We start from the raw sequence: 21,656 nt of genomic DNA on the forward strand, positions 1-21,656 counted from the left end.
TTGACTTCCAACCTCAGCGGCTGTTAAAATAGTGAAAAACAGAAGTCAGAAACATATAAACAATTGGCTTGTTTGATTGCTAAAATGGATAGGTAAAGTGACAGTCAAATCCCAGTCATGGATCGATGCTAATTTAAATAGAACAAGTTTGCCAAGAAATTTGAAGTCATCAGAATAATCTGATGTTTTTGTCTGATGCCAATCAATCCAACCGCAGACATTATTATAGTTTTAAAATTTTGTACCGTTTGACAAAAATAAAATGACTGTGCAGAAGAAGAAAGATGTACTACTACAGTAGTTTATTAAGAAACCAATCTACCATTACTTCAACTTGGTCTTCAAGTTAATCAATCAATGCTAAGATGCCAGCTATGAATGACTCAAGGTTTTGTCATGCGGTTTTTCTTATGTTTGTCAATTCTTTAGACACATGCCAGGCTGCCATTTTATTGAAAAAAAAAGGGAGAAAAGAACAATTTCAATTAATGCACATTAAGAGCATCACCTTTTTCATGTTCAAATCCAGGCCCTATGCATCCTAAGAAATGAGGTCCCCCCAAAAAACTATTACTAATCTTTTGTCACTAGGCATTGCATTCAAAGCAGGTCTCAAGTAAGATATACTTCAGTCAAACTTCATGGCACTTTCCCCCCCACAAAATCAGATTCCTGTACATACATACCTTCTTACTATCTTTTAAAGAAGGGAATATTGCTTCTACTATTCAAGATTATCTTATCTTAAATCCATTTACTTCTCATCCCCTTGAAAATATTAAAAAACTTGTTTAATCAGTTTCAGCATTTCCATAAATAATATTTCTCTATTATCAATTGTGTTGTGCGTTGTACTATCTCTTGTGAAGAGCAAAAGGTAAACCTCTCTCTCTCTCTCTCTCTCTCTGGTCTGTGCACAGCTTCTGAGGTAGGCCACCCAAAAAAGTAAGGGAAAAATCCCAAATACCACAAAAATAAAACCAGAACCAAAGCTCTTTTCCAAGGGTGAAGCTGCAGAAACCAACTAAACCCAAGGACATCAGAAAACTCAAACCTTTTAATCTATGTGCAGTTTAGCTAAAACCCACTAAGCTCCTACAGATCCCTACAAAAACTGCAAGGAAACTGCCATGATTTGATCCAACAATACTACCCCAACAAATGGGTTTTGGTTTTTCTTCAAAACCCTTCGTTCTTTTCGTCTCATTTCTTCTCTTGTTTACCAATCTTGAACTTTCTCCACTAGTTGAATCTGCTTCTGATTACACAACCTTGGTCTATAAAGGTTGTGCAAAGCAGGCTTTCACAGATCCAGCTGGGATGTACTCACAGGCCCTCTCTGCCTTGTTTCAAACCTTGCTTTCACAATCCATGAAGGTAAAGTTTTACAAGACAACAACAGGCACTGGTCAAACTACCATTACCGGTCTTTTTCAATGTAGGGGAGACCTCAGCAACAGTGACTGTTACAACTGTGCCAGCCAGCTCCCAACTTTAGCTAACAAACTTTGTGGCAAGACAATAGCTGCAAGAATCCAACTTTATGGCTGCTACATGCTGTATGAAGTTGCTGGATTTGCTCAAATTTCAGGAATGGAAATGCTGTTCAAGACTTGTGGTGCTACAAATGTTGCTGGTTCTGGATTTGAAGAGAGGAGGGATACAGCCTTTTCAGTTTTGGAAAATGGGGTGGTTAGTAGCCATGGTTATTATACCACTAACTACCAATCTGTTTATGTTTTGGGGCAATGTGAAGGAGATGTTGGAGATTCAGATTGTGGAGAGTGCATAAAGACTGCTGTTCAAAAAGCTCAGGTTGAATGTGGGAGCGCCATCTCTGGTCAAATCTATCTGCATAAGTGCTTTATAAGTTACAGTTATTATCCTAATGGGGTTCCCAGAAGATCTTCATCATCTTCATATTCACACCCTTCTTCATCTTCATCAGGTAAATAGAAATTGGTTCCCTTTCTTTCTCGTGGTAATCGATTTTGAGTTTTTGTTACGCTGATTGCTTGCCCTTTTAGTTGTGGAAGGGTTCTGTCCTAATATAGACTAATGACTTCAAAATATCTTCCTTCAGGATTAATGACTTCTAAATGGTTTATTAGAAAAAAAGTGGATGTAAATTAATTGATGGGAGATCTTTTTGATTGATGTAGGGACAGGGCAAAATCCAGGAAAGACAGTGGCTATAATCTTAGGGGGGGCAGCAGGAGTGGGATTCCTTGTCATTTTGTTGATGTTTGCCAGGGGTGTGATGAAGAAACGTGATGGTATGCATTTCTGAGATTCAAAAAATTGATCTGTATTCTATATACCTGCTTGTTGTTGTTGTATAGAAGTTGGAAGTATCATTTTTTCCTTTGGGTTTTTGTGATTAGCTGATATGCATTTATTTTTCTTTCTTTTCAGATTCCTGAAGGTCAGAGTTCATTTAAAGGTGGATTCTTTCTAGTAGAAAATTTCTTTCCTTATTTTGAAATTTGATATGGGTTTTCTGGTGAATATAATTGGTGAAGAAAGAGAGTCAGATAAAAGTAAGTGGAAGTGGGATTTTGCTGTTACTGTTAGGTAAGAATTGGAGGGTCAGAGAAAGCATTAGCCATTAGGGGGGGAGGGCATGCAGTGTAAACATGAATTTTTTCACAAAGGTGAAAAAGAGGATATTGTAAGGAACTATAAAAGAATTAATGTTTTGTCATCTTGAATGGATGAAAGAGGAGATTTTGAGCATTTGGCTTTGGCAATTTGGCCCTCTTTTGTTTTTTCCCTGGCCATGTGGGTGTTTTGTCTTTTTTCTCCCTTCTCCAGACTAATGCTTCTCCATTTTCTTCATATCTTTATATGCTTTTCATAAAGTAGTTCCCTGCCTCACACACACTCTCTCTCTCCACACTGTTGAAATCTTTTGGATTTTCTAATTGGAGTAAACCATGATGCTTCCTTTATTTATTTATTTTTTCTCCTTCTTTTGCTTTTGATTTGAATTATACACTCTTTTAGTCTTTTTCCATGCTAATACTTAAATAATTTCAGAAAAAAATGGTTGGGTAGAGTTTCTAGAAAATGTTGCCCTAGATTGAGCAGAATCATCGTTAATTTTTTATTGTAGTACTTTTGTAGTAGTGCTTGTCCGTGTTAAGTTCTCTCACATGACATAAGATACAGGCTGCAGACAATGATGTATTGGATTTAACATTTTTCATTCTTTTCAAGCTAGTATTATTGATCTTTTTCAGAATTTTCCTTCCTTTTCTCTTTTTCCTTTTGCTAATCTCTTCCTCTTTTCTCCTTTGAGTTAAGCCCAGGTTTAGGACCTAAAACCACATCAAATAATTGACCTTAACCACTGTTGGGGTTGTCCAAAGAAGTCATAATCAAATGATTTTCTTTACAAAATCTTTCATGCTACCTTATTTTTCCTTGCTCAATTCCAAATTCTCTGTCTAGACAGCAAAAGAATGAAGAGCTAGCTTAATTACCACAGTTTGGCTGCATTGTCAATTGTTGTCTTTTAGGGCAAAGACCTGGCTGGCAAGTTGCTTTATGCCTTTATCACCCAAATTTTAGAAGGGGAAACTGTCATTTGCTCTCTTCATTTTCATCATATATTAATGAGTAGATCACAATTATTGAACAGTTAAATGCATAATTTCAAAGTCAAATTTTTGTCACATTTAATAAGTTTGGAAAGAAATGGGATGGTGGTTGTGGTGGTAAGGATATTAATTATCTCATCTGTCCTGCCTGCTTCCTACTGCTCATCAGTAATTTTTCTCCTTAATTTGTTGCTTCCTTTGCCTCTATTATTATGAAAAAAATAGGTTTAAGCAGTAAAAGTTGTATTGATTTATATTCTTGACTTATAGTTCACATTTACAAATAGCCTTTTTGTTTTTTCCTTAAGGAAGAGAAGTCAAGAACTTGGAAAGCTGTAAGCTAGTCAGCTGTCTATTTAGACCCTGTTGCAATTATATTAAGAACTTTTGTGATCATGTTCAGAAAGAACATTACCAAGTGCTAATCATTCATTACCACGTTTTTGTAGTTTAAAAAAAATGGGAAATTTGAAAACTTTAAAAGCAATCAAAGCTTTTGAGTGTAGAGCTATTATTTTGGAGCCAACCCAAAATCTCAAAGGCAAATTTAAGCAGTGAAAAGGCAGGAAAGTGAGGGCTGATGGGCTGTGAGGACAGTCACATGGCTTTGCCTTTGCAGGGTTGGCTGGTTTCTTAAGAGAGATCATTTTGTCTTAAATGAACACAATTTAGGTCTTGATTACTCTGCATTTGGTAAGTATTGTTCTTCCAATGCAAAAACTAAGACTTCTAAAAGTGGCTAGAATTCAAACTGTTTAATGTTGTGAGGTCCACTTCCATAACCCAAACTTGTGTTTTACAGTTTTGTACCAATGCTTTTGGAGTATGATGATTCTCTCTCCCTCTCTCTCTCTTTTCCTTTTGGAATTCGCACTAAAGAAACTGTTTGATGGTAGAGTTAGATTGTCAGAAGCATAGCCTTCAGTCAGTGTCTTATTCACTGATCAATTTTGTTTTGCTCATCCCAAAACAACACCAAATAATTCAGTCTTGTGTCCCAAGCATTGTCTTTAAACAGCACCTATGTAGCTTTTTCCATTTTTCCAACTCTGAAAGCATAACTGATCTTTTTCTTTTTTCCCTTCATTTCATCTATTCACCAGATTCCCCTATTTTCAGCTGTCACTATGTTAATGAACTTAATTAAGGAGTTCAAGTAGCATGGTGATACGGGTTTTAGATGGAAACTTAAGATTTGAGCCATGTTACTCTATCTACAAGGAGAGGGTGAGGTCAGTAGCTGACAAGCATCAGTATTCAGCTGCACCATTCCCATGGCAAAGTAGTGGACCTAGTACAAAAATGCCATGAATTTTTATCTGAACAAATGTTTACTTGGGGGGAAAACATGGTGAGGGCAGCAAGGAGGAAATGTTGCTGCCGTGCCTTTGCCTCCCATAATGAAAAGAGGCACATGGGCTTCAACACTGAAAACGGCTGAAACAGCTGTGCCCCATAACGGGAAGGCTCTCTCAGTGCGATCACACTACGATCCCACAGTACCAATTAAACACTTTTGACATTCAACAGCTATAATCGGCTGTTCTCTGCGAGATGAGGACTCACCTAGACCATCTCCTTACTTTTTGTTTTAATTCATGTTCTTGTTTTATTGTAAAATAAAATGAATAACAAAAAAGAAAATTGAGCCATTAAACACAGTTATTAAGAATTGTTTGCTCAAGTTGTAGTAGTTTAAAACAACAGAACAAAGGATATCAACGGCTATCTTTTATCCTGATATGTGTGAATAGCCGATTTGATTATACAAAGTTCAAATTTTATTTAGATTTAAATCAAGTGCGATCGGAAATTTATATACGATATACATATCACTCTTTAAATACACGATACTTGAAATATGATTGTATAAATATTCCAATGATATCCTATACTCAATATTTTAAACTCAATTATATATATTATAAATATAATTTATTAAAAATTAAATTATAAAGTGAAGAAAAAATTTGTTTAATCTTGGGTAAAACAATCTCACTTTCTTAATCTTTTATTATAATTTCATGTAAATTTATTAATTTTTAAAATAAATAATCCGTTTCGATTGGATAAATTTAATAAATAAATATAAAATAACAAAATTATTTTTTTTCTTTTTTTTTTAAATTTTTTAACGACGCTCTCTTACGTCGTCAACTGAGCACCCTACGCTACCTAAGGGAGTCGTGGCCCTCTTCTCTCGCTCTCTCTTGAAACCGCAGATGAGAGCGCGAGATCTGTGTTCCCGAGGAAGCACGGGGGTGGGGGGAAGAGTGGAGCGTAAGGGAGGGAGATCCGCTTGTAACAAGAGCTAAAAGGAGAGTTTTTTTAATAGAAAAAAATTAAAAATGAAAAATTTTAATTCATATAATATAATAATTTTTAAATTAATAAAAAATAAATTATTACTTTTAATATTATCATGTTATTAAATTAATGAAAATATTACCAGACTGAATAACGGTTGGACTTCATGAATCTGCGTGAAAGTACGACTCAAAGTAAGAGGCCGGATATTTTGGTGTGATGGCTGGTTAGGTGACGGAGAGAGTGGAAGCTTCTGGATATCAGGCAGAGGAAGAAAGAAGAGAGGTGGCTTGGAGATCGAGGGAGGGACACCGTAGGAGTAGAGGAGTGGGGGGATGACTGGCCGTCGGTGGTTTGGATTTTTCGTCCATTTTTTCTTGGTTTCTTCACACTTTATCTCCGGCTGAATCTATTACAGGGAGAACTGAGAACTGCAAAATAGAACCAAACAAAGTTTAGTCAAAGCAAAAAAGAAAGAAAAATATGCCGCCATTACCATGAACTTACTACGAGACCCGACATGGAAACCAGAATCCAATTCCGACCCACGAATCATCCATGCCCAAGCGCTAAAATTCCCACGCATCGATCGTTCCGTTTTCAACAATCTAATCACTCTCTACTCCAAAAACAACTTCCTCGCTTCCTCACTTCGTGTCTTCAATCAAATCCCATCGCCCAACATCGTCTCATGGACCTCCCTCATCTCAGCTTACTCCAATTCCTCACTCTCCCTCACTTTTTTCCTCTCCATGCTTCGCCACCCTATCCTCCCCAACCAACGTACCTTAGCCTCTCTTTTCAAAACCTGCGTTTCCCTCCCTCGTTGCCTTTTCTTCGGCCTTTCTTTGCACGCTCTTTCCTTTAAGCTTTCCCTCAATACCCAACCCTTTTCTGGTTCCGCATTGATTAATTTTTACTCCACACATCGCCTTCCGGTGGATGCAAGGAAAGTGTTCGATGAGATGCCTGAACGAGATGAAGTTTGTTACGCGGCAGTGATTGTTGGGTTGGCGCGGAATTCTAAGCCAGATGAATCTTTGTCTTTGTTTGCTAAAATGAAATCTTGTAATGTGGGTTCTACTATGTATAGTGTTTCCGGGGCCTTAAGAGCGGTTGCGGATTTGGCAGCCTTGGAGCAATCTAGGATGATTCATGGGCACGCGGTGGTTACTGGGTTTGATAAGAATGTGATTGTGGGGAGTGCTTTGGTTGATGGATATGGGAAAGCAGGGCTTGTTTTGGATGCAAGAAGGGTTTTTGATGAGAATATTGAGGTGATGAATATTGTCGGGTGGAATGCTTTGATGGCAGGTTACGCACAGCATGGGGATAAGAATACAGTAATTGAGTTGTTTCGGTTGATGGAGAGTCTAGGGTTTGTGCCTGATGAATATAGTTTTCTGGCTCTGCTTTCGAGTTTTTACAATGCAGGTTTGGTTGGTGAGGCAGAGATGTGGTTGGAAAGGATGAAACTGGAGTATGGTATAGAACCGGCGCTTGAGCATTATACGTGTTTGGTGGGTGCCTTGGGGAGAGCTGGGCAGTTGGAGTATGCAGAGAGGATTGCTATGACAATGCCGGTTAAGCCTGACGCTGCTGTGTGGAGATCGCTGCTGTCAAGTTGTGCTCATCATGGTGCAGCAGATATGGCTTTGAGGATGGCCAGGAGGTTGTTGGAGTTGGATCCTAATGGTGATTCAGCTTATGTGATAGCTGCAAATGTCTTATCAGTTGCAGGGAGATGGGATGAGGTTGCAGAAGTGAGGAAGTTGATGAAAGATAGGAGGGTGAAGAAGGAAGGCGGGAAGAGTTGGCTTGAAGTGAAGGGGAATGTTCATGTGTTTTGGGCAGGGGATAGGAAGCATGAGAGGACTGAAGAAATTTACGCCAAGTTGGCGGAGTTGATGGAAGAGATTGAGAAACTAGGGTACAAACCCGTCTGGGATGAGATGTTGCATGAAGTAGGGAAAGGGGAGAAACGAGAAGCACTATGGTACCACAGTGAGAAGTTGGCTTTAGCATATGGGATAGTGAGTGATGCAGCACCACCAGGGAAGCCTCTGAGGATCATAAAGAATCTGCGGATTTGTAAAGACTGTCACGAGGCATTTAAGTACATAAGCAGAGTGATAGAGAAGGAGATCATTGTAAGGGATGTTAACAGATACCATAACTTTTCTAATGGTAGTTGTACTTGTAGGGATTTTTGGTAACTTATAAAAGTCTTCACCTTTTTTCTAATTTAAACTTAAAAAAACCAATTTTGCTTGTTTAAGCTACCCTGGATCTTCACCTTCCCTCTCCAGGGAATACCTCAACTCAACTCCCAAGTTTCCATCAATTCTCAAGCATTCTCATTCCAAAAACCAGATGAGTGGCATCTTCAAACCATTGATTGTACCAACAATCTAAAAGCAGTCATTTTCAAAGCTAAATCGATCTCTTGACTCTGAGCAGATCATATTTAAGGCACCCATTTACTTGATAGTGATTTTTTTACATTTTTTTATTTAATTTCCCATTCATTTTCTCATTATAAAGCAATATTATCAACAACAAAAAATTTGAAAAAGCAAATCAAAGCAAATCTTCTATGCATTGCTCCAATTTCAATGATTTCCTAAATTCCAGCAATACCCATCAAGGAAATCATGAAACTGAATACTTCTCACACAGTAAAATCTCATACAATCCTCAAATTAAATCTAATCCAAAAAAATCCAATCAAGCATCAATATACGAAATTCTAGAACAGCCCACAAACTAAACCGTAGAAGCGAATATTCTTTTTTACTTTGGAGGAGAGAGCGGAGGGGGTGAGCCGAGGAGGCTCTGCTGCTGCAACTCCATATCAGTGAATTGCTGTTCACGGTCCATCTCGATGATGAGTGGGACAATGAGGACCAGGAACGTGGTTCCCGCATACCACGCCGCTTTTCCCGTGCTCTTCAACAGCTTCTTGGTCACGTAGGCGGCGTCGCTGGCCGCTCTCTTGGTGACGTCCGTTATCGGGGAGTCGGATACAGCGCGGGAGAGTCTAGCGATGATGCCCATGTCGTCGTTGTCGCCGGAGCCTAGCTTTTTGCCTTGCCCAGAGAAGGACATGTTTCTTTCTTTTTTGGGAATTGAAGATAAAAAAAATGAGAGGACAGAGGACGAAGAGAAGGGTTTTTCCCAAAACCCTTTGCCCAATAAAATTTTGCTCCTTTTCTTTGAGGTGCTTTTCTATGGTGGGTTTGGGAATGCGTTCAAAATAGCTATGGGCTGCTTCTATGGGACTGTGTCTTTTTGTAAGGACGGAAACTAGGATGACTGGTTGGATCAGGAGATATGTAAAGGGCTCTGGAGTGACAGCCACGCTTTTGTGTATTTGGAGGGTTACGGAATTGAAGTAACCTCATTTAATGAAATACTTATGGCTTATAAAAAAAATAAATAAATAAAATTTTGCTCCTTTGCCTGTTTTCCACATTCACAATGTCTTGTAATGGGCATTTTGGATTTGCCTCCACCCAAACTTTACTCAAACGAGTGTAAAATCTCTCTTTATATACTGCAAGCATGAGAAGGGTAAGTCTAACATATGGTCTACTTTAACAGATTTGGATATGAGAGTATTCACTACCATATCCCTGTTAACAAGTCCACTACTCAACCCGAATCCTCTGCACACAACTAGAGATGTGTTGCACACCCAAGGTACTGATATAGTGAATCCTATACCACTCCCGGCTTTCCCATTGCTGCTTGTTTGTTCGTTCCCGATGAGGACATCCTTGTATGCTTTGCAAACCCTGGAGACATACTTTCCTACTGGCAGAATACGCTGGTAGAAGTATGAAACGGATTCGTTGGGGTTTGAGATATTGGTGTCAGCATGGAGGTTCACCACCACAGTGCCATGTTTGGGGTGGAGTTGGTCACTGAGAGACTTGAGAAAGGGGGAATGTGGATCCCATAGCTTGTTAGGGAAGATGTCATCGCCATCATAAGCATCAATGAAGATGATATCATACAGATTGTTGTTCTCTACGACAAACTTCTCAGCATCTGATTCGTAGAGGTAGAGCCTCTCATGGATGCCCTTCCACATTACTTCATTAATAATATCAGGTTTTGACAAGGCACGTTTGCCTGATGGGGTCATGACAGAAAAAGCTGGAAAGCCCATTGCTTGGACTGATGCTGTAATTACAATGGGGTCAATTTCAACTGCATGGATCACAGCACCTGGAAGAAGCAGAGAATCTAAGGTCAGTTGATGTGGATGCATGCCAATGATTTACCTCAATCAATTCAGTAGGACATCTAGAAAACCGAATTATTTGTTTTCCTCTTAGACTAAGGAATACCTTACTTGAGGAAAGTATTAACCAAATACATGGCTTAAATGAGAAGATAAGTGGTGTCTAATACTTCGAGTATGAGGATTCTGTGTCTTTGGTGCACATTAATTGATTGAATTTTTTTCTTGCTCATAAGAAGAAAATTTTCACTTACCATCAATACTGAGCTAGCAAACAGGTTTATAAACAAAAAGCTAACTTCTACCTTGAATTTTACTAGCCAGAAACAATGGCAAGCTTCCCCCACCATGACCAATGCATAGAATATGCATCCTTTTCTTCCCATTTACTGCTGCCATTAGATCGTAATTAGAGGATACTATAGTAGACAATCCAAGTGACACCATACTCTTGACATCTGCAACAGTACCATCAAATGTATCATAAGATTAGTTAAGCAAACATTAAAATGCAAGAGGAAGAATACATACATACTGTGCCAGCAATCTAGCTTACATCTTAAGAAGATACATACTATTAGTTCACAAAAGATGGTGTGTGGATGCATCTGTGACAATTTGAGTTAGTACAGTGGTTTATTCCAATAAATATAGAAATTGGTAGAAACTTATAACTTATGAAATCCTTAATCTTTCACTCGAACACACCGCTTATTCCTCCCAGCATCCTTTTATTGATGTAGATGTTAATAAAGACAGCTAAGTAGATATGAAAGAGCTCACCCTGTCCTAAAGTGGTCAAAAGAGATTAGAAGATACTGAAGAGGAAGCAATATTCCTTTTTTGACAGATAAGCTACTCAAAAGAGATCAGGAAATATAGAAAAGGTACTATATTTATTGATGTAGATGTTAATAAAGACAGCTAAGTAGATATGAAAGAGCTCACCCTGTCCTAAAGTGGTCAAAAGAGATTAGAAGATACTGAAGAGGAAGCAATATTCCTTTTTTGACAGATAAGCTACTCAAAAGAGATGAGGAAATATAGAAAAGGTAGTATAAACTCAAAGGGAGATATAATAACAAAGTGCCTATCCTGAAGAGCTACCATCAGAGTTAAGATTCGTGAGGCCCAACAAAATTCTATAGCAAACACAAGACTGGATACATAAGAGCATCAAATGTATGAGAATGAAAATAATATGAAACTTCACCCACCAACTAGATCTTTGGAAGAAACATTAGACAAATGACAAATTTAAAAAAAGAACTAGAGGAGCAATTTACATGGAATAGCCAGGCATTGTGCCAGCTGCATGATGCATATAGAGCCAGGTTCAGTTTCCCGGTAAGCAGCCATTATTTTAACTGTACTTTGGCGAGTATTATCATTAAAGCGAAGGACACGCCATTGATATCCAAGTATTCTAAAATGTCCATTCTGTTCATAACCTGGATCAATCTTTGCATATCTTTGCTGAAGCCACTTCTCTGTTTCTGGCCAGTAAACTCTGTTCTGCAAAAGCTTAAAACGCAACTTATCATCTATTCTCTATATCAAAGCGACCAATTCACTATGTAGAAAAGAATTTCGCAGCAGCAGCAGCTTAAAGCTTCAAATTACTAAGTACTCCCACCGAAAGAAATTAATTAACTGTACTCAAACCCGAGAAGAAAATGGTAGAGAATTTGCATATCTAAAACAATTGAAAACCCAAAAAAGATTTCCGAAACCAATCAAAGTTGATGCAAAAATGAGGAAAAAAGTGAAAGGGCTGTGAAGAAACTGACCGGTCTAGAAGAAGGGTAAGCGAGGACCGAGACAACGCCGTTCCCTTTCTCGGAGACGGTGCGATAGACGGTGTTTCCATTGAATTCGGACTCGGATTCGGACCCCCACCATTCAGAGGAGTAAAACCAGTCACCTTCATCCACTATTTGGCGTGGTGCCGCCGTGCACAACCGCCGGTGCATATTCCATCTCCAGCTCAACCCCGCTCTCCTCCACATTAATAAAGAATCAACAGTAAGAAGAAAAACCCTGATTCTGCCAAGTTCTACTAGGGCTTAAACCCTGAAGTTACTAAGGTTTTAGACCAGCTTCTTCACAAGACAATGGCCACTGTAGAAGTTAAACCGTGGTAATTTATTTTAGCCGTTATTAAGCAGAAACAGTTTGAATTTTTTTTCTTTTTTATTTGGGTAATTAAAATTATGCCACACAAGGTCTTTCCGCGCGTGTGCCACACCGGGAGCAATGGAGATGTGGCCTCTAAGTAGAAGCCAAGGCCCAAGGGACAAAAAACAGAACAGAAAGCCAAGAAAGAGAGAGAGCCATTGAACATGGAAAGGTCAACTTAGGCAGGCGTATCCGATTCTGAAATCAGAGTATCAAACCCAACAGCTGACAAAAATATGGTAATGGGTCCCATTTAGCATTTGCTTATTCGACAACTCGACTCGACCCGACTGAACTCAACAAAACTCCCCCCATTTCCCAACACAAAAACGTGATGCTTTCTCTCATTTAAACGTATAAGACACAAAGTTGACCAAACCCCGGTGATTCATTGCAACATCGGAAAACCAAGTTGTTTCAAACTTCTTTTTCCCTTCCCCCAAATAAGAACAAAAGATCCTTTGGATACCGTTAAATTTCAATTTTTGTCGTCTGTTGTTTGATTAATTGATAAGCTCTAAACGGAAACACCCGCCAGTTAGATTCAGCAGAATAAGCTCTCACAAGTCAAACCAGATAAAAACAAGTTGGTGGTTTTTTTCTTTTCATTTTTAAACTCTCTTGCAGATTTGATTATTGATAGTTTGATTTTGTTCTGAGATGGGGTTTTGTTATTGTTTGGAAATTTTCTAGTGTATCCAAGGGTGAAGGTGAAAGAACAAGGCCAAGATGATCAATATGCTATGCATGATTACAAGATAAGCTCTGTATTGTCTTTGAAGGATGTTCTGTTTCTCTCCATGCTTGATTCTTATTTTCCAGGTATTCTCTGCTTTGCTGGTGCTTTTCTGTTTCATCCTTTCTTAAAGTTTTTATTGTTCTGTAAATCAGGTTCCTTTAAAATTTGGATATGCATTTGTCAACATATTTGGCTTTCAGGGGGTGGGGGGTATTTGAACATTTTTCTGATTAATTTGATATTTGGTCAAAGTTTGGAAGTTCTACTTTTTGAAGACATCTATCTATGACCATAACAGAAAAAGATTCTAATTTGTTGATTGATATATATAATCATGTTTGTTACCTAAAGCAAAAGATGCCTGCTTAAAGAGTTTTTTGTTTAAGGATAAAGTTTGAGGGATGATCATAATCATATGTTTGATCTCCTCATAAAACCAGTAGTAATGATTAGAAGTTCCCTACATGTTTCAAGCTTTTAACTTTCCCATGCTAAATTTCAATAATGATGTCGATATGCTTACTTTCAGAACATTTTAAAGCTATGATGAATCTTCTTTTCAATCTGTTGATGATCGGTTGGTATATGGTCATAATAGCTTATTTAATTATTGACAGTGAAAACACCCCAGGATGTTTCTCCGATTGCTAAAGCAAGAATTCCAGAGTCTTATGTACCAGAAGTAGAGAAGCCTTCAGATTCTGCACCTGCAGGTAGACATTTGCCCTCATGCTACTCGTTCTATGCAACTGTCTAATTTGCTTCAGTACAAGATTTTTGAATTCATTTAATCTAGTCTACTTGATTTGCAGAATCAGAGAAGAACAATAAAGCAACTGATGAGGAGGATAGACCAAATATTAGAGTCAGTTTGACTCCACGCCCTCGGGCTGTCATATCTAGCCCTGGTAATTACATTTTAGCTCACTATTAGATGGAACTTTAGACTTTCTTTTCTTCCTTCAACAGAATCGAAGTTTTTTGTGCTGTATGGCACTGTGGCTACAAGAAACATTTATCTTGTATTTGAGGCTCTGAAATGTATGCTGCAATGTTTTTTGATGCTCTTACTGTTATTGATGATAGGATAGAGGTTAAAACTTTTCTTGCTCATTTCATCCATTAGAAGATAGATTTTTGCTGATAATCACTTCTTTACACACGGATAGTGGTCATTTCCTGTCCTTGGGTCTTTGAAGCTATTGCTTAAAATGAACAAATCATATTAAAGTCTCAGAAAAATAACAGGATACAATTTAAGTGATGATTTGCTATCTATAGTGTTAGTGTAGTTTATTCTAGTGCTTTGAAATGAACGAATCGGTCTATGAAAAAAGGCTTTGCAGCATCATTAGAAAACTTAATGCATTAAGTAGAAAAATAACTGCAGGTGGAGCCCTGGGCTACCTGTAGTATCATGAAATAATCTATATGATGATTCTTTTAGATGAAGGACTCACATTTTATGGTTTTTCTTGAATGTAATGATGTTTATTTGGCTGAGATGAATGACACAGAAACAACAAATAATTACTTTTCTGATTCATTACTCAAAAATTGCTGCAACATTTACTTGATGTGTTTTCAATTTTCTGTGTACATACCATGAAGTTCTCTAACTCATGCCTTTCTGAAATTTTTTATTTAGACAACGATGCAGTGATTGGGCATAATAACAGGATTAAAGGGGAACATTGTGCAGCTTTGAAGAATCATCTTACAGTTCAAAACAGACACACAACCCGAAGCCATATCTTTGCTAGAAGTTCTGTGAAGACAAGAAAGTCCAAGGATGATGCTGACAGTAATTTTGAAATTAAACCAAAGAAAGGGTCAGGAACAACAGTTTCAAGTCAGAGAAGACACCATAGAACTGAAAGGCCAAGCTGGCAAGATCCATAGAAACTTAGGTGTATGAGCATTTTCCACTGGGCCTATACACTTACTTGAAGCTGATAGTCTTCAATCAGAGTAACAACCTTTTTTTTGGTTTTTCTATTTATTTTTTACTTAACCTTCTTTTTGATTTTTTTTTCTAGTATGCAAACAGCATATTCCTTGTGACAAGCTTCTACTTGTCTTTAACACAACAGAGTTATTGAGAAAGGATATCTTACAGAGTTCATACAGAGTTATTGAGGAAAAAAACAAAAAATACACCTCCATGCACTGTAAAAAATGTTAAAAGAGCAGAAAGGGAATGAAGGGTTATCAATCATGAGTAGTTAGTGATGATGGTTCTGTCAATGAGGGTGGCCAAGATGCACCCAGCTTTGTTGGATGGGATGAGCTAGATGGAATGGGATCAATAAGAATGTCATCAACAATGGCAAGTAGCTCAAAAAATCAACAATGGCAAGTAGCTCAAAAAAGACAACAAACGAGAAGGGCAAGTTGAGTACAAAAGGAAATATAAGTGATGCACCTTTGCTGTTGAGATTGTTGTTTGCTGTTTTCCCATTTTTAGGTTCCATGGCAAAACTATTCTAGTGATTCCATCTAGCAAGCTTAAGGTCGGATCATGACAATCTTTGCTCTGTTGTGTTTAGGCCAAGCTACAGTCTGAGGGTTTCTTGTTCCAGTTCTTGCTCAACTATTTTATAGGCCATGCTTGCAGCCGGATCACTCATGTTAATACATCATTATACAAGTCTACTTATGAGCATATACCCGTGTTCTTGTTTTTGTTTTAGATTGAGATTTGTTTGAATGTTGAAGCAGAATAGAACTATGTGGTCTAGACATCTGTTGTGTGGTTTTAGCAACCAGAGCTACTTTACCTCTTTTTCAGTTTTCATCTTAGATTCTTGGGGTTCATTTAGAGCATTGCTTGGCATCAACTGTTTTTTCTCAAAATCCTGTCGAATAAGATGAAAGCAACAGAGGAATGAAACCAGTTCACGTTTTATTAACTGTCTCCTCCTTGCTTAGAAGTACATCATATGAAGACGAGAAACAAAAAAAATCAAACAACACAGTTATAAAAACAGCGACACCCGAAAGTTGGGTTCAGAGGAGTGCCTCCATTCTCAAAGCATTGACCTGTACCTTGTTGTCCATTGTGCCGCTTATTACACAGCTCCACATTCATTAAGGTCGCAACGGTTTGGATCCAAGATCTCTACACATCTCTTCTGTGCGTCAATCTGTGGTGCCATTGATACAACTGCAAGAACAAAAATCAAACAAACAAATTAAGTTTCAAACCCCAAGAAAAAAAATAAAATCATAAGGATTTTAACTGAACTCTTTGATTAAAATGGATGATCATTGAATCAAATACTTGGATGTTGGAAGGAATAAAGAAAACAGACCAGTAAAAAAGAGAGTAAGGACGAGAATACGAGTGAGAGGATATGACTTAGCCATGACAAAGCAATTTCAATGTTGACCCTATAATTTTGCATAAGCATTTAGCAATTACATAAAGCTTTTAGAATTCCTATTGAGAGAAATAAATCCAAGGAATTGTGGGATTGATATGAAGTAAATTTGTCAAAATATGAAAGAAAAATCAACAGATATGAAGCAAATATGGATATGAGCTTCCAGGCACTTCTTTTGACAATCCTCAAGGATGCAGTTGGATGGATACAATGTCTCTTGGTATGGTTTTTGTGCATCAGTTTTAAGGTACCACTGACATAGTTGCGAGAAAATGTAATAAGAGATCAAATGAAAAAACAAAAAATTACTAAGTTTCAAACTCAAATAAGTAAGAGTTGGAGAGGGATAAAAGAAAAGAAAACAAACCATTGACAAGGAGGGCAAGGATTCGAAAGTAAGTAAAAGAAAATTTGGCCATCTTTGACAGTACTCAATCACAAAAATCTTATGCTGGCTTTTGTCTAGGAAATGCTTGAGTGTGTGTGAGTTAGCCTTTGGGGTTCGGAGGCGTATACATACATTAACAATGGAGAAATTGAATATAAAAACCTAGCAAAGTAGTAGGGTACAGCATCCTCAAGATTTAAAATCTTTCTAAACTCTTCTAGATCGACACCCTTATTTTTTTGGTTAGCTGTTGACTGTAACTTGTGATATGACATTTTCAGATTTTTTTTTTCATATAAATTCTTATGTTTAAAAATTTTGTTGATGTATTTTCAAGTTTGCAAGGGTATCTTTCAATAATATGACTATTGGAAGAACATCTCTAATCACAAGGTTATGTGACTATTGGATTGTTGAGTTTATCCATATGAAAGGTTATGTCACGTAATAACGTGATTATTGAGTCAGCCGATCATTTCCAAGTTGTTCTAAGAAACTTGCATGTCTAGGAACACACCAAAATGTGCAAAATGACTCGAACGGCCATCCAATAATGGGCAAAATAATCCCATTTGTTATGATCTTTAGTTGAACATGTTCATAATCCTAGCACCTTTTATCCTTCTGACTTCTGGGGTGGCACCTAACTCTTCTAGACAAATGGAATATATAGTCTTCCTCACACTTCGTAGATATTCCTGCTTGTTTGGGAAATCTTTAAACAAAGAGATTACATTACCTCTTCTACAACTTTTCACCAAGTGTAAATAATAATTAATTATTTTCATTCCTAAAACTATATGTATAGTGTCATATATATGCTGTTTCATAAAAACTTTTGAACCTGATTCCTTGTAGTGGAACGTGAAGGGCACAGCCCAAGTCTCCCCAGCAAACCGATTTCGGCCACAGGTTGACAGCCTTGTCAGCTTGTGTTATATTTAGTTCTTTCCACGGTGGCAATATAACTTCATCCATGATTAGCAGAATCCGACTTAAGATTCTTCAGGGTCTATCTGACAATGCAGCAAGTCTTAAAACACAAGATTCTGCTGAACTCAAGTTGTGAACTGCAACTGTCTCCAGAAAGAAATATCTAATATGTGGTTAGCCACTGTTGTTTGCCTCAACCCAACTACACCCATGTTGCTTCCTAACTCCCTTCTCCTCCATGCGTGCTCGAATGCTCTCAGCGTCTTCTCCTCGTCCACAGGAAAGATACATTTCTGCTAAAATTAAGTATACACCAGAGTTATGAGGTTCTATTTCTAAAACTCTTTCAGCAGCTATCACACCCACCTTGATGTTATGGTGGATTCTGCAGGCTCCAAGCAAAGCTCCCCAAACACTAGCTGGAACTTCAATTCCATCTGCTCTCATTTGATTAAGAAAACTCATTGCCTCATCTATGAGTCCAAATCTCCCCAACAGATCAACAATGCAAGTATAATGCTCAGTTGTTGGCTCAAGAGAGCATTTGTTTTTCATATAATCAAAGTAGTATTTACCTTGGTCTACCAGCCCAGCATGGCTACAGGCAGATAAAACACCGATAAAAGTTATTTGATTAGGCTTAATATCAGTTAATCTCATAAGCTCAAACATCTTGAGAGCTTTTTCAGCATTTCCATGGTGAGCAAATCCACATATTATAGAATTCCAAGAAATAACATCATGGCTCGGCATGTTAAAGAACTCCCGCAAAGCAGAGTGCAAGTCACCACATCTTTCGTACATAGTGACCAATGCATTAGAAACTGCAGTGAAATTATTTAAACCTGACTTAACTACCTGTGCATGACTCTGCTTCCCAAGGTCTAAGCTTGGCAAATTCGAAGAAATGGTTAATATACTAGTAAATGTAGCTTCATCAGGGGAGAAACCTGATTCTTTCATTCTGATGAAAATCTTAAAACCTTCTTCACCATAATCAGTTTCTCCCAACCCACATATCATGGCATTCCACACAGTTACATCTTGAATTGGCATCAATTTGAAAACTTTAATCGCACTCCTAACCTCACCTATTTCAAAATATCCAACAATTACATTCGTCCACGAAACAACATCATTATACGGTTGTTTCTCCAAAAATGCATGAGCTTCCTTCACAAGTCCATTTCTTATCAACCCCAACAAGATTGAGTTCAATGTTTTACAACATTTCATAGGCATTTCCATGAAATAACGCAAAGCATCTACTAACCGTCTACTTGTAACCAATCCACTCAGCAATAATTTCCATGAATCCAAATCCTTCTCAGGCATTTCCTGGAACAAAATTTCTGCCTTGTCAACACACTCAAAGCCTACAAAACCATCTAGCATCACATTCCATGCACGAACATCCTTTACTGGCATCTCTTCAAACAATTTACAAGCTTCGGCCATCCTTCCCGCTTTTGCAAGCCCTGAAATCATAACAGTCCAAGAAGCAACATCTCTATAACTCATTCTTTTAAAATACTCCTCAGCCAAATCAAACTTTTCACACTTCACAAGCCCTTCAATCACCAAGTTCCAAGATATAACATTTTTCCCTGGCATCTCCTCAAACACCTTCAACCCTTCCTCCAACATTCCATTCATAAAATACCCTCCAAGCATTGCATTCCACGTCACCACATCTCTACAAGCCATCCCTTCAAAAACTCCCCTTGCACCGTCCACATCACCACCATGCATGAGCCCAGATATCACAGTGTTGTACGTAAATATGTCACGTTCTGGCATTTGATGGAATAAGGCGAAGGCTTTACTTAAAAACCCATTCAGAAAATACCCACGAATCATTGTATTCCAGGTGACAACGTTTTTGTGAGGCATTTTGCCAAACAGGTTCTGGGCTTCATGGATAAGCCCATTTTTCATGAATTTTGAGATTTTGGAGTTGTGGGGTTTAAGGTTGGAGACTGTTGTGGATGTTTGGTTGGCTTTAAAGAATGTTGGGGCTGACAAAGAGAGGTGTCTGGCGAGTATTATAGGAAGAGTTAGCGTTAGTTTAGGTATGAACATGCCCAAAACCATAGGGCAAGAGACAGGTAAACAGGATTAATAAAAAAATTGGTGGAATAGTAAGGTGGACTAATGATCCTATGTGCTCACCTTCACAACCGTACTCGTGTCAATCAGTGATTGGTTAGAATATATATTTGCAAAACAACCAACTGAACCTCAGGTTGAGTATGTTAAATGTCTAAAGAACAACCTCAAGGAAAGTCAGGACTGGAAATAGATTGAAAGTCATTGTTTGGTACTATTTTTTATAAAATGAAATCAAATTTAGATATTTCATTTATTATAAATCGTCAATTTTTATATTTAAATTATGTTTGATTTCGTATTTTAAAAATAATTAGCATATATATAATTTTAAAAGATTATGTTTTGCATTGACTCTGTCTTCATCTTATAATGCTTTTGGTAAGTCTGCATCATGGAGCAAAAATGATGTTGGAAAATTTTATAGTGATGTTGAAGCTTGAACACTATCATTAATTTACTCTTTGATCAAGTCTAAAAGGCTTGGGTGTGCAACAAAAAAGGGTTAAAATTGTAAAAAGAAAAGCAAACTAATAAAGATTAAGAAGAGTCAAAGCATTAAGCATTTGAAATTCAAAGCAAGAGGTTGTAAAATAGAGTAATAATTAAGCAAGAACATCATGGCCATATTGTTGAGTGACAGTTCAAACTTTTATGCTTTTCAAAAAGTCTCTCTTTTGGAAAGTGTTTTAGATGTGACTGATGGGTTAGACTTTTATGGTTGAATTTGAGATAATGTTTCACACCCTCACATTTTATTTGATATTAATCTATTAATTATAAATTGGCAATAATATATCCATGCATTATGAAAATTTTAGGCTATTTCTGACTTGAACAGCTTTGATAGAGAAGACAGCATCACATGCAGATGATTTGAGCAAGCCATGACTAAACCTACAGTCATATTAATCAGTACTTTAAGGAAAACTCTAATGCAAAGTTCTGAATATTACTAAATTGCAATTGCATATATATATATATATATTTAGAACTAGAATGTGCTTGGAAATTTTCTGAGGTTGGAATTTGAGCAATATATTCTCTTTGATCAAATCTAAAAAGTTTGGGCATGTTGTCCCCTACACCAAAATAAAAGTTAAGAACAGGGGCGGAGGGTGATATTGTTATAGGAGGCCATGGCTTCTCAAAATTTTTGAAAATTTTTAATTATTATATTTATATATTTAATAATATTAAAGAGTAGTATATTTATAGAGACTGTGGTTCCTTTAAAATTTTTGAAATATTTTATTTATTATATATTTTTAATGCTACTCAAAATAAATTTTTTATTTAATAATTAATATAAATAATAAATAATAAAATGATTCTACAAGCCCTAATAACATTATCCAAATTTAAGTTTATTCACACTTCTTTCTCCATTTCTTTCTTTTTCCCTTTCTCTTTTATTTTACTTTACCTCTTCTTATGTAATTAACTATTGAAACACACTTCATTCTTTAAAAGAGAGATTTATGATCTTATGAACTTAGATAAAATAAAGTTTTTTTTGTATCTTTTTCTTTCTATCTATATTATTTAAGTATCGTGTGAAATTTTATATATTGTATTTAACTATTTATATTTTATGCATTATATTTTATGAATTTAGAAAACATTGTGGAGCACAACTTTTTTTAAGTTTTTCTTTCTTATTCCTTTTGATTTATTTGTCATATAAAATTATTATTTATTATGAATCTTTTGATTATTGTTTAAATGCAATGTATTGATTTTGAAAATTTTAAATTTTTATTCC

General features: G+C 37.0%; 4 protein-coding genes and 2 pseudogenes across 6 annotated transcripts; 3 read left to right on the forward strand and 3 right to left on the reverse strand.

Annotated features, from left to right (window-relative positions):
• Positions 1-1,009: 1,009 nt before the first annotated feature.
• LOC18603301 (plasmodesmata-located protein 2) lies at positions 1,010-2,750 on the forward strand. Of its 2 annotated transcripts, XM_007035188.3 has the most exons (3): positions 1,010-1,948; positions 2,163-2,276; positions 2,416-2,750. In XM_007035188.3, the coding sequence occupies exons 1-3, from the start codon at positions 1,162-1,164 to the stop codon at positions 2,421-2,423; spliced, it is 909 nt and encodes a 302-aa protein (XP_007035250.3). In that variant the 5' UTR covers positions 1,010-1,161; the 3' UTR covers positions 2,424-2,750. The 2 variants fall into 2 exon arrangements, with proteins under 2 accessions (XP_007035250.3, XP_088661319.1); XM_088805193.1 differs by lacking the exon at positions 2,416-2,750 and having other exon boundaries at positions 2,163-2,383.
• Positions 2,751-6,056: 3,306 nt separating this feature from the next.
• Positions 6,057-8,153, forward strand: LOC18603303 (putative pentatricopeptide repeat-containing protein At5g52630 pseudogene; annotated as a pseudogene).
• A 322-nt stretch (positions 8,154-8,475) lies between these two features.
• On the reverse strand, positions 8,476-9,247 carry LOC108661804 (mitochondrial import receptor subunit TOM9-2 pseudogene; annotated as a pseudogene).
• Positions 8,476-12,282, reverse strand: LOC18603304 (S-adenosyl-L-methionine-dependent methyltransferases superfamily protein). The gene is made up of 4 exons (XM_018120144.2): positions 11,949-12,282; positions 11,445-11,673; positions 10,464-10,616; positions 8,476-10,142 (listed from the first exon to the last, which is right to left on the reverse strand). The coding sequence occupies exons 1-4, from the start codon at positions 12,165-12,167 to the stop codon at positions 9,436-9,438; spliced, it is 1,308 nt and encodes a 435-aa protein (XP_017975633.1). The 5' UTR covers positions 12,168-12,282; the 3' UTR covers positions 8,476-9,435.
• A 262-nt stretch (positions 12,283-12,544) lies between these two features.
• On the forward strand, positions 12,545-15,767 carry LOC18603305 (uncharacterized). Of its 2 annotated transcripts, none has more exons than XM_018120276.2 (5): positions 12,545-12,929; positions 13,030-13,158; positions 13,693-13,788; positions 13,888-13,983; positions 14,724-15,767. In XM_018120276.2, the coding sequence occupies exons 2-5, from the start codon at positions 13,080-13,082 to the stop codon at positions 14,975-14,977; spliced, it is 525 nt and encodes a 174-aa protein (XP_017975765.2). In that variant the 5' UTR covers positions 12,545-12,929; positions 13,030-13,079; the 3' UTR covers positions 14,978-15,767. The 2 variants fall into 2 exon arrangements, with proteins under 2 accessions (XP_017975765.2, XP_007035255.3); XM_007035193.3 differs by having other exon boundaries at positions 12,546-12,922.
• Positions 15,768-15,953: 186 nt separating this feature from the next.
• On the reverse strand, positions 15,954-20,098 carry LOC18603306 (uncharacterized). Its single transcript, XM_018120275.2, has 2 exons — positions 17,694-20,098; positions 15,954-16,241 (listed from the first exon to the last, which is right to left on the reverse strand). The coding sequence occupies exon 1, from the start codon at positions 19,874-19,876 to the stop codon at positions 17,957-17,959; it is 1,920 nt and encodes a 639-aa protein (XP_017975764.2). The 5' UTR covers positions 19,877-20,098; the 3' UTR covers positions 15,954-16,241; positions 17,694-17,956.
• Between the last annotated feature and the right edge of the window lie 1,558 nt (positions 20,099-21,656).

The sequence above is a fragment of the Theobroma cacao genome, chromosome 4 (genome assembly GCF_053813885.1).
Source record: "Theobroma cacao isolate CCN51 chromosome 4, ASM5381388v1, whole genome shotgun sequence".
NCBI lineage: Eukaryota > Viridiplantae > Streptophyta > Magnoliopsida > Malvales > Malvaceae > Theobroma > Theobroma cacao.

Excerpts from the sequence above, each read along its gene's own strand:
- LOC18603306 (XM_018120275.2), bottom strand. The coding sequence starts at position 19,876 with ATGGTTTTGGGCATGTTCATACCTAAACTAACGCTAACTCTTCCTATA.
- LOC18603301 (XM_088805193.1), top strand. The coding sequence starts at position 1,162 with ATGGGTTTTGGTTTTTCTTCAAAACCCTTCGTTCTTTTCGTCTCATTT. Across the intron at positions 1,949-2,162 it reads CCCTTCTTCATCTTCATCAG|GGACAGGGCAAAATCCAGGA; the intron begins GTAAATAGAAAT and ends TGATTGATGTAG.
- LOC18603305 (XM_007035193.3), top strand. Across the intron at positions 13,159-13,692 it reads GCTTGATTCTTATTTTCCAG|TGAAAACACCCCAGGATGTT; the intron begins GTATTCTCTGCT and ends AATTATTGACAG. Across the intron at positions 13,789-13,887 it reads TTCAGATTCTGCACCTGCAG|AATCAGAGAAGAACAATAAA; the intron begins GTAGACATTTGC and ends CTTGATTTGCAG.
- LOC18603304 (XM_018120144.2), bottom strand. The coding sequence starts at position 12,167 with ATGTGGAGGAGAGCGGGGTTGAGCTGGAGATGGAATATGCACCGGCGG. Across the intron at positions 10,617-11,444 it reads ACAATGCCTGGCTATTCCAT|ATGTCAAGAGTATGGTGTCA; the intron begins GTAAATTGCTCC and ends GTACTGTTGCAG. Across the intron at positions 10,143-10,463 it reads TCTGGCTAGTAAAATTCAAG|GTGCTGTGATCCATGCAGTT; the intron begins GTAGAAGTTAGC and ends TGCTTCTTCCAG.